Raw genomic sequence first — 14,198 nt, 5'->3', positions numbered from 1 at the left:
GGCAAATACAAACATTGGCAAAGTTTGCAAGATAAGGGTAAAAGGTAAGATCTATGGACTGGCAAAATGAGACAAGATGTGGAAGGCCAAAAATACAGTACGAATTCTGCAAATATACCCGAAAATGAACAGTCCTTGGAAAAGATCGTGAACTGATGGAAGATCCTACCATGGCAGCTGGGGAATTCAATTCATAAATCTGGACTAGAAAGCTAGTCTTTAAAGGTGATTGTGAAACTGTTGGATTGTTGTAAAAACCCATCTGGTTCACTAATCTCCTTCAGCAGAGGAAATGTGTTATCTTTACACAGTTTGCCCTCTAGGTGACTGCAGATTTAGAGTAATGTGACTCTGACGGCTGAGTAGATTGTCGGTCATTTCAGAGTTATAAAGCCACTACAGAACAAAGCACAGTGAGTGTCCACGAGGACCCTGGGGAAATATACCCTATCCATGCCCCTCGAGATTTAACAAACCTTTATAAGGTCACTCCTCAGCCCCCGATGCTCCAGAGAAAAATGTCCCAGTCTATTGAGCTTCTCCCTGTAGCTCAAAACCTCCAACCCTGGCAAACATCCTTGTAGATCTTTTCTGAACTCTTCCAAGTTTCATAATATCCTTCTTATAGCAGGAAGGCCAGAATTGCATACAATATTCCAAAAGTGGCCTAACCAATATCTTGTACAGCCGCAGCATGACCTCCCAACTCCCAGACTCAATGCACTGACCAATAAAAGCAAACATACCAAACACCTTCTTCACTATCCTGTCAACCTGGGACTTCACTTTCAAGGAAGAATGAACCTGCAGTCCAAGGTACCTTTGCTCAGAAACACTCCCCAGGACCTTCCCATTAAGTGTATAAGTTCTGTCCTGATTTGCCTTTCCAAAATGCAGTACCTCACAGTTATCTAAATTAAACTCCATCTACCACTCCTCAGCCCATTGGCCCATCTAATCAAGATCCTGTTGTACTCTGAGGTAGCCTACTTCGCAGTCCACTACACCTCCTTACTAACCATACCTCCTATGTTCACGTCCAAATCGTTTATATAAATGATGAAAAGTAGCAGACCCAGCGTCAATCCTTTTACACTGCTGGTCACAGGCCTTTAGTCTGAAAAGCAACCCTCCACCATCACCCTCTGTCTTCTACCTTCAAGCCAGTTCTGTATTTAAATGGCTAGTTCTCCCTGTATTCCATGTGATCTAACCTTGCTAACCAGTCTACCATGAGAAACTTTGTTGAATGTCTTACTGAAGTCTATATACATCATGTCCACCACTCCGCTCTGATCAGTCCTCTTTGTTACTTCATCAAAAACTCAATCAGGTTTGAGAGACAGGATTTCCCACACACAGACCAATGTTGAATATCCCTAATCAGTCCTTGCCTTTCCAAATACATGTAAATCCTGTCCCTCAGGATATTTTCACACACATCTCAGAGTCATACAGTACAGAAATAGACCCTTCGGTCCTACTCAGTCCATGCCAACCAGGTTTTCCAAACTAAACTAGCCCCATCTGCCTGCATTTGGCCCATATCCCTCTCACCCTTTCCTATTCATGTACTTGTCCAAACGTCTTTTAAATGTTGTAACTATACCTAAAAAGGTCCTTTTAAATCTTTTCCCTCTCGCCTTAAAGCTATGCCCTCTAGTTTTCCATTCCCCTACCCGATGAAAAAGACCTTTGCTATTCACCTCATCTATGTCCCCCTCTTGATTTTATAAACCTCTGTAAATCACCCCTCAACCTCCTATATCAAAATTGTTTGTTGGCAAAATTGTCCCAGCTCACCCAGTTAGGGATTTAGCCAGTCTCCCCAGGCCAATCCTGATCCATATCTCCATTGTCTTGCCCACAATCACTGCTTTAGCTTTACTACATAGGTTATTATAGACTGACTAAAACTAATTGTCATGACCACAAAGCACAAGATGAAAACATTTCTGTTCTTATCCCACACCTTCAAGTCCATTGCTACAACTTTGTTACAGACTCACTACCCTCAATTTCTGTCTTAAATGAGAAACCTTTGATCCGAGATTATGTCCTCTGATCCTAGGCTCTTCCACAAGGGGAAAACAACCCTCTGCACATTTTTCCAGTCAAGTTTCTCAGGAATCTTATAATGTTTCAATAAGGTCAGCTTTCATTCTTTTAAACTGCAATGACTGCACACCCAACCTACTATACATTTCCTCATAAGAAAATTCCTCCATACCCAGAATCAACCTCACCAAGAACCTTTCCTGGATTGTTTTCAATGTCAGTATGTCTTCCCTTATATAAGGGGACCAAAACTGCTCATACTGTTTAGGTGTGGTCTGTGTTGTGTCTTCCCTAGTTTTGGTAAGGTATCTATATTTATATTCCATTTCCTTATAAATAAAGGGAGCATTCCACTTGCCTTCACCATTGCGTACCGATCTTTTCGTGATTCATGCACTATTCCTTCTATGCTGCAGCTTCCTGCAGTCTTCCTCCATTTAAATGATACTCAACTCCTCTATTCTTCCTGCCAAAGTGCATTACCTTATATTTTCCCACATTGTATTCCAGCCAAGTTTTTGCCCATTTACTTAATGTTTTTTATCCTTTTGAAGACTGCGTCATCCTCTCCATTTGCCTCCCCACCTATTTTCATCTAGTCCACAAAACTAGCAATACATTCACTTCCATCATCCAGTTCATTAATATATATTGTAGGTGGCTGTGACCCCATCTTTGATCCCTGTGGTATTCCACCAGTTACAGGCTGCCATCTTGAAAATCCCACCTTTATTCCAAGAAAACGAGAGCGGGAGGGGGAGGGAGAAGTGAGTGGAACAGATTTGTTTTGGGCACCTACACAAGCACGAAAGTCACAAGCAGCTGACTTGTTTATGCTTTTTTTTTTAAACTGTTTTGTCCATTTTTTTTGAATTCAGTGATTCTAAAGGTTTTGAAATAACCCTTTACACAGCTGCTATCTCTTTGATCAATAAGTTCTCAATCAGCTTGCCAAGCTATACTGATATCAACAAATTTAGATAATCAGTTGGAGGTATTTGAAAATTAATTTTTAGAATTATAGTTTTAAACAATGTACATACAGCCCATCCCTGCCCAGCATTCCCCAATACAAATGTTATTTAAATTGACCTGTTTAAGTTTCTCTTAGAGCATAACAGCTTGCAAACTCCCTAATGTCATACACAAGCAACTGCTTTGGTACAACTAAACACATTTTACATAACACCAGAAGAAAAACACACTTTCAATCACCAACCTAGACTGAAATGTAACAGGTTTTTCACCAGAGAAAATGCAGTATACACTGCCAGTGTCAGAGAGGAGACAAGCTTCTCAATGCTAGACTCAATTTTCAGGTAATGAAATACGTTCCTACCCATTTTTGTAATGTATAGTTGCTTTCTCTTTGAGTTTGCTGACCACTTGATTTTGTTCGAAGGTCATATTCATCTGCTGAAATAAAATAATTATGAATAAATTTAAAACAACAATCCTTGGAAAAGAGCCACATATACTAAAAGTTTAATTCAAAAATCAGCCTATATTCATAAAATACAAATAACAGCAAAATGTTTTCAAAATATTCACCTTTCTTTCACGGAGCCTTTATTTTAGAAATTCCAACACATAATTAAATAAAACTAGCAAAACCATGCAATTTTTAGTACTTACAATTAATAAAGAATAAACAGTTATGTTGATTTCCTTAAATTGGAAATAACGGAAATTGGCAAAAGACCAGATTTGTTTTCTAAAGGTTCTCTTCTCTTTCATGTTTCTAAATGCAATAATACACATACAATAAAACTTGAAAAACTGTATATTATGAAGCTACTGTATTCCTAGGAAGATAAGAAATATTTTAATTTATCCTGTGGTACAGAAATAAAAATATTAGAAACATTTAGAGAATGTTTACAATATTTTGTGCCAGAAAAGAACTTTGGTTGTGTGTTGCTGGTGTCAACAAATCATCTTGCTTCAATACTTCAAGATTTGCGAACAAGTTTTTAAAAGGAAATAATTTCTCCTTGAATGATGGAAGCAGAATTTTCTAAGTTTTCCAAACAAGTATAATTTTATGCCTTCATCGATTGTCATTTAATTCACTTCGAGAACCAAAAAGTATGAACATCAATGCAATCCAAATAATTTTTGCAGACTCATTTGAAACAGTGATGACTTAAATTTTCACTGTTATTAGCAATGACTTTGGTAGCTTTGTTTTGAATAAAAGATTTCTAAGGCCACTGGTGAATTTAATGATATGAGGGGGAAGGAATGATGTTGTGATAAATGTCAACAGACAGATAATCCAATGCCCAGGCTAGTGCTCTAGGGACATGGGTTCTGTGATAACGCCTACAAGTTCCATGGGGAATCACGAATTAATCTCCTTGTGGAACTTAAGTAGGCGTTCCCTTGGTAACAGGCCTGTTGGAACTCCTCACCTGAGCCCTTTGGAAAGCAGACCCTTCATTTGCCACACAGGTGATTACCAATGGTAGTTAAAGGAAAAATAAAACGAAAGGATGATTTGGTGATTGGAAACTCACTCTGTTATGTGTGGTAAGATTTCGAGGTATTGAAAAAAAAGGAGTAAATCAGACCCAAGCCTCTTGTTTCTATGGTGAAGTGGTTATCCAATTCATTTTCCACATGAAAGGGCCCTGGTTCAAAACAATGCAGAAACATTTGCATGAAATGCTGGTGGCAAACAGTGTTTCCTCATTAGTGTCTTGTAGGCATGGCCAAGTGGTTTAGGCAATGGATCTGAAATCCATTTGGGTTTCCCAGCACAGCATCAGGTCCTGCCAACTACATTTTTCATCTGTGATTTTATGGTCACTCGAGGTCAGTGGTAATATCCCTACCTCTGAACCAGGAGATCTGGGCTCAAGTCCCACCTGCTCAGAGATGGGAAAGAAAAACCTTGAACTGGTGATTAAAAATAAAATAAAATCAAGCCGACCCTATAGGGCTTTTGTGGGCACAGTAGTAGTGTCCCCACCTCTGAGCCAAGAAGCCTGGATTCAAGTCGCAAACCATAGACATGTGCCATAACATGTCTGAAGAGATTGATGCAAAATGAAATAAAGCAGACCCAAGGGCTCTTGTGGCACAGTGATGGTGTCCCCACCGCTGTGCCAGGAGGTCTGTGTTCTATAGTCCCAACTCCTCCAGAGGGGTGTCATAACATCCCTGAACAGGCTGATGATAGATAGATAAGACAGACTGATAAAGTGGACGCAGCAGAAAAATAAATAAAGCAGACCCGATTGATTTCATCCCTTCCTGCTCTTCCTACCCTGCCCTCCCACCATTCCCCCTCACTTCTGATGACTTGTGTCGCCCATAATTGGCTTGCATGCAAACTTCTAATTGTCTACACAGGTGAAGTGATGGTAGTTCATCATTAAAAATTTAAAAAACGTCATGGTGATTTGGTGGTGGGGAAAATCATTCAAGTCTCAACTGCTCCAGAGGTGAGTAACAGCATGTCCGAACGGATTGATTAAAAATATCTATAAAGTAGACTGGCATTGCCAATAACAGGCTTTGCATGTAAAAATCTAATTGATGGCTTCTGTGTTTTACTGTTGGCGGTTGATTAAAAAAAAGTAGTCACAGTGATTTTGAGAAAACAATAAAGCAGTCACACTTTATAATCGGCTACATGGGTGATTTACTGGTGATGGTTAACAGTAAAATATAAAAAAAGTATCACGGTGATTTGGAGTTGGGAAAGCCATTCAACTGTGTGTGATAACACTTCCAGATATAAAAATAAAATTAAAAAAAAACAAACAGACTGTTGGGGATGGCGGGGTGGGGGTGTGTGCGTGTGCGTGTGCGTGGGATAGTGGCATCATGATAACGTTAAGGGCTAGTAATCCATCGGCCCTCACAAGCACTAAATAAAACAGACCCACGCCTCTTCCCATTCTCCCTTTTGATGGCTTGCAATGCCCACAACAGGCTTTGCATGTAAATATCCAGGTAGCTGCATGGTTTTTTTCAAACTGGTGGCAGTTAATAGTTAAAAAGGAAAATAAAAAGTCACAGTTACTTGGTCACCATGGAAGACATACAGCCTTCTACCACTACCCTTTGTGTCCTCTCACTAAGTCAATTTTTGATCCATCTCACCAAGTTTCCCTCAATTCCATGTGTTTTAACCTTCTCAAGCAGTCTCCCATGTGGGACTTGACTTTGTTAAAAGCTTTGCTTAAATCCATATAAACTACATCAACTGAACTTCCCTCATCTACACATTTGATCACATTTTTGAAAAATTCTTACAAATTTGTTAGGCATGACCTCCCTCTGACAAAGCCATGCTGACTAACCCTAATTAACACATGCCTTTCCAAGTGGGTATTAATTTGCTCCTTCAGAATTTTCTCCAATAGTTTCCAGATCACTGATTTTGGTGGTAGGCACTTCGCTCGGTTGTGCGCGATAACCCAGGATAGGTCCGCGTCCCGCAGGGACCATTCCCTCTGGGACACCCTAGTCCACTCTTCCTTCACCCCCAGCCCACTGCCCCCCCACCGCCCAGCCCCCGTAGGCCCACAGCACCTTCCTCTGCAAGCAGTGAAGGTGCAACACCTGCCCATTTACCGCCTCCCTTCCCCAGTATCCAAGGGCCCAAGCAACACTTCACCTGCACTTCCCAGAATCTAGTATACTGCATTTGCTGCTTACAATGTGGTCTCCTCTACATTGGGAAACAAGGCGTAGACTGGGTGACCGCTTCGCAGAACATCTACGTTCTGCTCACAAAAAAGACCCTGAACTACCTGTTGCCTGCCACTTTAACACATCACCCTGTTCCCATGCCAATATCTCCGTCTCTGGCTTGCTGCCGTGTTCCAGCGGAGCTCAAGGCAAGTTGGAAGAACAACACCTCAATTTCCGCTTGGGGACGCTGCAGCCCTCCAGATTCAATATCGAGTTCAATAATTTTAGGGTCCAAACTCTCCCATGTCCTAGCCCCCTACCCCACACACCAGGACTTGTTATCACATAAGCTGCCATTACACACCACCTATTATGAGTCACAATTAACAACTACTCACCCTCCAAGCCAGATCACTATCAACTCCTTTGTCTATTCAACTGCTCTTCTCTCTCTTCAGGCTCTATCCTATCGTTTACTCCCTACCACATCCCCCTCCCTATTTTTCGCATATAAACCAAAATTTTCCTAGCTACCTGGGAACCCTGCAGCCCAATGGTATCAATGTGGATTTCACAAGCTTCAAAATCTCCCCTCCCCCTACCGCATCCCAAAACCAGTCCAGCTCGTCCCTGCCTCCCTAACCTGTTCTTCCTCCCACCTATCCCCTCCTCCCACCTCAAGCCGCACCTCCACCTCCTACCGACTAACCTCATCCCGCCCCCTTGACCTGTCCGTCCTCCCTGGACTGACCTATTCCCTCCCTAACTCCCCACCTACACTCACCTTTACTGGCCCCATCCCCGCCTCTTCGACCTGTTTGTTTCCTCTCCACCTATCCTCTCCTCTGTCCATCTTCTATCCACCTCCCACTCTCTCCCTATTTATTTCAGAACCCCCTTCCCCTCCCCCTTTTCTGATGAAGGGTCTAGGCCCAAAACGTCAGCCTCTCTGCTCCTGTGATGCTGCTTGGCCTGCTGTGTTCATCCAGCCCTGCACTCTATAAAATAAAGTGTAGTGTTTAACAACTAAGGATACCCCTTTCCAGTCAGGCTTCCTGAGTTATTGCAGGTGCAAATCCCATTATGAACTTCTGAATTCATTTAAAAAGTACGAATTAATTAAAAAATGTGTTCAAAAAAAATCATCTCATTCATGGTTACTCTGGAACCATTGTCAATTGTTATTAAAAACGCATCTGGTTCGTTAATTTTCTTCTCTGCCATCCTTAGCTGTTCAGACCTATATACAATTCCAGCATACAAGCAACGCAATGTGACTGACTCCTAAATGCCATCTGAAATGCCAAGCAAGCTACACAATTATATCAATTACAAAGACTAAAAAGAAGGGATGAAACTGTCATACCACTCAACATCGATTGAGACATCAAAAACAACAACATCAAACCCAATCGTGTTGACTTTGCAAAACTGTCCTTAATAACATCTGGTGAGTTGTGCTAAAATTTGGGGAGCTGACCCATAGACTAGCCAAGCAACAGCCTGACATCGTCACACTTGTTAAATCATACCCTAATGTTGTGATCCTGCTTGATCTTATTATCCAACAACTCAGATTCGAAACTAAAATCTGCCTTTACAGGTCATATTCTGTCTCTTTTGGTTTTCACCAGGTGGTCTCTCAGAGACAGAAATACACAATGTTGCAAATTTTACTACCGATAAAATAGAAACTTATTATGCATAAAGAAAGGTAAATTGGAATATATTTACGTATAACACGAATGCAGAGTTTTAAACATACAGCAGAAGTACAATACCATTAATCCTAAAACACTCCTTTACAAGTTTCAAAGAAAAACATCTTTTGTAACAAACCCAACCCTTGTAAAATATTCACACTGGAATCCCTTTCTGCAAAATCTCCATAGTTTTAAACTAACTGTGACCTTAACTCCTAAAGTGAAAATGCTGATAGCTTTTACATGGAGCTCTCAAACGCCTACATTTAAATGTAGTCAGGTTCAAGTGGTTTCAGTGTAACTAGTGGGAGTCTGTTGGCCTTAAGGAACGGGCTGCAGATGTTCTTGGAGCACAACATGAAATAGCCCAAGGCCTAGAGAAATCGCTTCATACCTTCATGGCTTTCAGTTAGGGAAACAAGGGTTATGGGAAAAAGGCAGGAGCATGGAGTTGAGGGTCACCAGATCAGCCAAGATCTCACTGAATGACAGAGCAGACTCAATGAGCTGATTGGCCTCCTTGTGCTCCTACATCTTACAGTCTTTTGGACCTATTCATTATTGCTGAGCTTGGGTTTCAATAGGACCATTCAGCTCCAGGCCTCATTACTATCTTGATTCAAACGTGGGCAAAAGAGCTGAACTCCAGAGGGGAAGTGAGGGTGACTTGTCTTGACAACAAGGCAACATTTAATGGAGTATGGCATCAAAGGGCCCAGTAAATCAGTGGGAAAATTCTCCACTGGTTGGCATCATACCTACTGTAAAAGATGATTGTGCTCATTGAAGGTCAATCTTTTCAGTCCCAGGACATCATTGCAGACCTGCCTGGGGCACTGTTTTAAACCCACCTGTTCAGACATGTTATGACACACCACTAGAAAGGTGGGAAGGGGTGTGTGGATTTGAACTCAGGCCTCCTGGCCCGGAGGCATGGGCATACCACTGCAATGACCTCTGTTCTTTGGGGCATTTTCCTCGGCCCAACCATCTTCAGCTGATCATCAATTACCTTTATTCAATCATAAGTTCAGAAACGAGGATGTTCACTGTTAAATGTACAATGTTCAGCACCATTCACAATCTCTCAAATGCTGAAGCACAACATGTCCAAATACAGAAAGGCTGGGACCACATCTCGGCTTGGGCTGATAAGGGGGAAAAAAATCTAAATGTGACAGGTGCTAGGTAACAACAGAGAATCTAACCATCTCCCCTTGATATTCGGTGGTATTACCATCACTGAATCCCTGACTTTCAACAGCCTGATGATTACTACTGGCTCGAAACATAACTGGACCAGCCATATAAATACTGTGGCTTCAAGAATGGGCCAGAGGCTAAGATTTCTGTAACTTACTGATCTCCCACATCCAGTCCACAGGCACAAGTTAGCATTATGATGGAATACTTTCCATTGCTTGCATGAGTGCAGCTCTAACAACACTCAAGAAGCTCAATACCATCCAGGAAAAAGCAGTGCAAAGGTCAATTGATACCCCATTCATCATCACCACCACCACCGCAGAGTCAGTCTGCACGATCTGCAAGATTCACTACTGCAATTCACCAAGGCTCCTTCCATAGCAGCTTCCAAAATCGTAATCTCTACCACAAAGGGCAACAGATTCTTTAGAGAATTAGTGGCTTAGAGTTACCCTCCAAGTCAAGGACTATCCTAACTTGGAACAGTATCACCATTGATACCCCATCACTGGGTCATAATCCTGGAACTCGCTTCTTAATTTGGTTTGCAACAGATCACTACCACGTTCTCAAGCACAGTAAGAGATGGGCAATGAATGCACCTATTCCAAACTATCTCCCACCAAACTGACTGCACTCCATGCGCTCAGATCCAACCCTGGCTTTGCTATTAAGCCTGCCAATGCTGTTGCTGTTGTAGTCTGGCGTGCTGTCCTCTACATTGCAAAGGCTGAACGCCAGCTCTCAAGTACCTCCTCCTATCTCCCCCTGGACTGTGACCCTACCATGGAACATCAAGCCATTGTATCAACTATAGTCACTAACCTCAATTCATCTAGTGATCTCCTTGGCACTGTGTCCAAGCTGAAAGTATCCCAACACCCCACAGCTCACTTGTACTCCCTCCCAAAAATCCACAAGCAGAACTGCCCGGACAGACCTGTTTCTGCCTGCTCCTGCCCCACAGAACTCATCTCTTCCTAACTTGACTCAGTCTTTTCACCCCGGTGCAGTCACTGCCCACTTACATCCACAATTCCCCTGATGCTTTACATCAGTTCCAGTTTGCAATCCTTCTACACATCCATCCCACACCAGGATGGTCTCAAGGCTCTCTGCTTCTTCCTGGAACATAGGCCTGAACCATCCCCAACCACCACCACTCGCCTCCTCCACCTGGCTGAGCTTGTCCTCACCCTCAACAATTTCTCTTTTAACTCCTCTCATTTTGTTCAGGTCAGAGGGGTGGCCATGGGGCCCGCATGAACTCTAGTTTGCCCGACTCTTTGTGGGGTAAGTGAAACATTCTTTGTTCCAGTCCTATTCTGGACCCCATCCACAACTCTTTCTCTGGTATATCAAAGATATCATCTATGCTGCTTTCGTCTCTCATCCGGAATTGAAAGGTTTATTGATTTCACTTCCAATTTCCACCCACCCTCACTTTCATCTGGTCCGTCTCCGACTCCTCCCTTCCCTTCCTCGCCATCTGTTTCAATTTCTTGGATAGACTGGCAACTAATATCCACTATAAACCCACCAAATTCCAGTCACATGGACAATACATCCTCGCACCCTACTTTCTATAAAGACTCTATTCCATTCTCCCAGTTCCTCTGTCTCCGTCACGTGTTCCAACAATGTCAACTTCAACAAGGGAGCCTCCGAAATGTCTACCTGCTTCCTCAACCGAGGATTCCCCAGCATCATTGTTGACGGGACCCTCAGCCAGGTCCAACCTATCTCCCACACTTCTGCCCTCACCCCCTCTTCCCTCCCGCAACAGCGATAGGGTTCCCCTTGTCCTTACCTACCATCCCACTAGCATCCACATTCAGAAGATCACTAGCTACCATTTCCACTACCTCCAGCAAGATGCCACTACCAAACACATATACCCCTCCCCTCCTGTGTCCATCTTCCGCAGGGACCATGCCCTCCTCGGCACTCAGGTCCACTCACTCCTCGACATTCCCCCCATAGCACCTTTCCCTGCAATCGCCGAAGGTGCAACACCTGCCCATTTACTTCCTCCTTCCTCAGTATCCTAGGGCCCAAACATGCCTTCCAGGTGAAGCAGCACTTCACCTGCACTTCCCACAATCTAGTCTACTGCATTTGCTGCTCACAAAGTGGTCTCCTCTACATTGAGGAAATGAAGCGTAGACTGGGTGGCTACATTCTTCCCACAGAAATGACCCCAAGCTTCCAGTTCCCCACCACTTCAACACACTACCCTGTTCCCTGGCCAATATCTCTGTCTCGGGCTTGCTGCAGACCTCCAGCAAAGCTCAGGAGTAAGCTGGAAGAACAGGAGCTCATTTTCTGTTTGGAGACCCTGCAGCTTTCTGAACTCAATATCAAGCTCAATAACTTTAGGGCTTGCACTCTCCTCTGTCCTAGTCCCCACCCCTACACGTCAGGCCTTTTTAATCACATAGTCTGCTATTACACACAAAATATTATTAGCCAATAACAGTCTCCATTAACAGCTATTCACTGTCCCAGCCAGATCATTATCCACGCCTTTATCTGGCCAAATGTTCTTCTCTCTCTTTGGGCTCTATCCCCTCCCAACATGAATGCCTTACTACCAGCAAACCCCGCCCCTTTATTCTGCATAAAAACCGACATATTCCTAGCTACCATCAGTTCCGAGGAAGGGTCACCAGACCCAAAACATTAACTCTGATTTCTCTTCACAGATGCTGCCAGACCTGCTCAGCTTTTCCAGCAATTTCTGTCTTTGTTTCTGATTTACAGCATCCGCAGTTCCTTCATTTTATTTTTGTTAAATGAATGCTAGCCTAGTCAGTGATGCCCATAGCCCACTAACAGACAAAAAACAGTCACAAAATTTACTAACAAAAAAATATTACAGTTTAGGAAATGTAGCTTTTTTTTTTAAACAACTTTGGCAATTGCAGGTTCTTCTACCAGTTAAGCGTGTGCTGATTGTTTTAAGCATCTGCTTTTGTCATACATCTATATCTCAAATTATCATTGTTGAAATTCAAAAATTACTATTCTGTTACAGTAACATTGTGTCAAAGCTTTTTATTCTCCACCCACAGGACAATTCATAAGAAATACCATTTCAAGTGGAAATCCAACATTTATACTGCACAGGGAGAGTGCTACATGGTTGGCAAGTGAGTTCTGATTGAAAGAAGTGTTCTCACGCATCAATTAATGATGACTGACAGTCAACTGACACATTTTGTTTTAAGTTTTAAACTAGACAGGTCGACTCTGATCATTCACAGTACTGCTGTGCGAAATTAACCAGCAAACAGATGTCACATATCGGTGTGTTGGAACACGGACAGTGTACATGAATGCTTTTTGCAAACAAAAATAACAACGTCCCATGTATTTTTATATAGGTTCCAGAACAAACAAATGCACCCCGCCATGAGTCAAATTAAAGAAACTAAATTGGGTGTCAGCGTAATTCTTTGAACAGGATTATGCAGCAAATGCTATCCAATTGCAGAATCACATATAATGTTGGACCTGGCACAAAACATGATGATTGCCGTTGTTGGAACTTGGTAATCTCAGTTCCAGGAGTTCCTCCTCCGATTGTACTCCTCTACATACAATCGCCTTCAGCTACTGCATCAATGACCCTTCTTCCATCGGAGGGTCATAAATAGGGATGTTCGTTGATGATTGTACAATATTCAGACCCATTCATGACTGCTCAGATATTGAAGCAGTCCACGTCCAAATACAGCAAGACCAGAACAATATCCAAATTTGGGCTGACAATTAGCAAATAACATTCACACCATACAAATATCATTGTTAAATAAGACCATCTCCAACAAGAGATCATCTAAACATTGACCCTTGACATTCAATGGCATTATCATCACTGAATCACCCCTAGGATCACACATTGGGGTTACCATTGACCCCAAAACAGAACTGGACTAGCATTATTACTATATGAGCATGTTGAGACCTTCACTAATTTACTCTTTAAAATCAATTTTGGTTTAGAGCTGTGAACTGTGAGTTGAGAGCTGAAATCGGCCTTTGAACTGTGAGTAGCAGCTGGTTTGAAAAAATTGAGAACAAACAAAGTTATTTGTTCACGATGCAAGGCCTGAAAGTTAATTGCAGGCGGTTTCCTTCTTAAAAGTGTTCAATAGATGCTCTGATTCCGGAAAAGCCTTATGATCAAATACATGGCAGATGTTGAATGTTAACTGGGACCTCAAAGGGAGACAACCAATCCAATAAAGAAGAGCCAGAGTTTTGGACTGTGTTTGAGTCCGAAGAATTGTGCCTATGAAAGCTACGGTACAAAGGCGTGATTGTTAGCTGGCTGTCCTCTTATTATCAACTTACTGACAGGTAGAGAATGAAATCTCAGTTTAAGAACATTAAATGAACATTCCTCAGAGCCTATTGGAAGACATGTGCACACATGGGTGCCATTAGAAGCCAAGCAAAATGTAATCTCGTGTAGTGATTGGAACCTGGACCATGTTGACTCTGAAAATCTCAGTTGGGGTTGTTAACCTGGGCCAATCAGGGAGCTCTAGCCAACAGATGTAAACAGGAGATTCAAAA

The 14,198-nt window shown here is 42.4% G+C and overlaps 1 protein-coding gene across 5 annotated transcripts in view; it reads right to left on the bottom strand.

The window, feature by feature from the left end:
- The window catches only part of LOC109935203 (protein TALPID3-like), a 286,726-nt gene that overhangs the window by 261,305 nt on the left and 11,223 nt on the right, over window positions 1–14,198 (bottom strand). For 3 of the 5 annotated variants that reach the window (XM_048600285.1, XM_048600282.1, XM_020533876.2), the window contains exon 2: window positions 3,398–3,474. In XM_048600285.1, coding sequence (XP_048456242.1) covers window positions 3,398–3,474 — 77 coding nt within the window. The remainder of the gene's footprint in view (window positions 1–3,397; window positions 3,475–14,198) is intronic. The other 2 variants (XM_048600283.1, XM_048600284.1) reach the window with 1 other exon arrangement.

Source organism: Rhincodon typus, chromosome 8 (genome assembly GCF_021869965.1).
Source record: "Rhincodon typus isolate 14 chromosome 8, sRhiTyp1.1, whole genome shotgun sequence".
Lineage (NCBI taxonomy): Eukaryota > Metazoa > Chordata > Chondrichthyes > Orectolobiformes > Rhincodontidae > Rhincodon > Rhincodon typus.
Note: the sequence above shows the minus strand (reverse complement) of the source record. Positions and strands in the feature narration are given on the sequence as shown.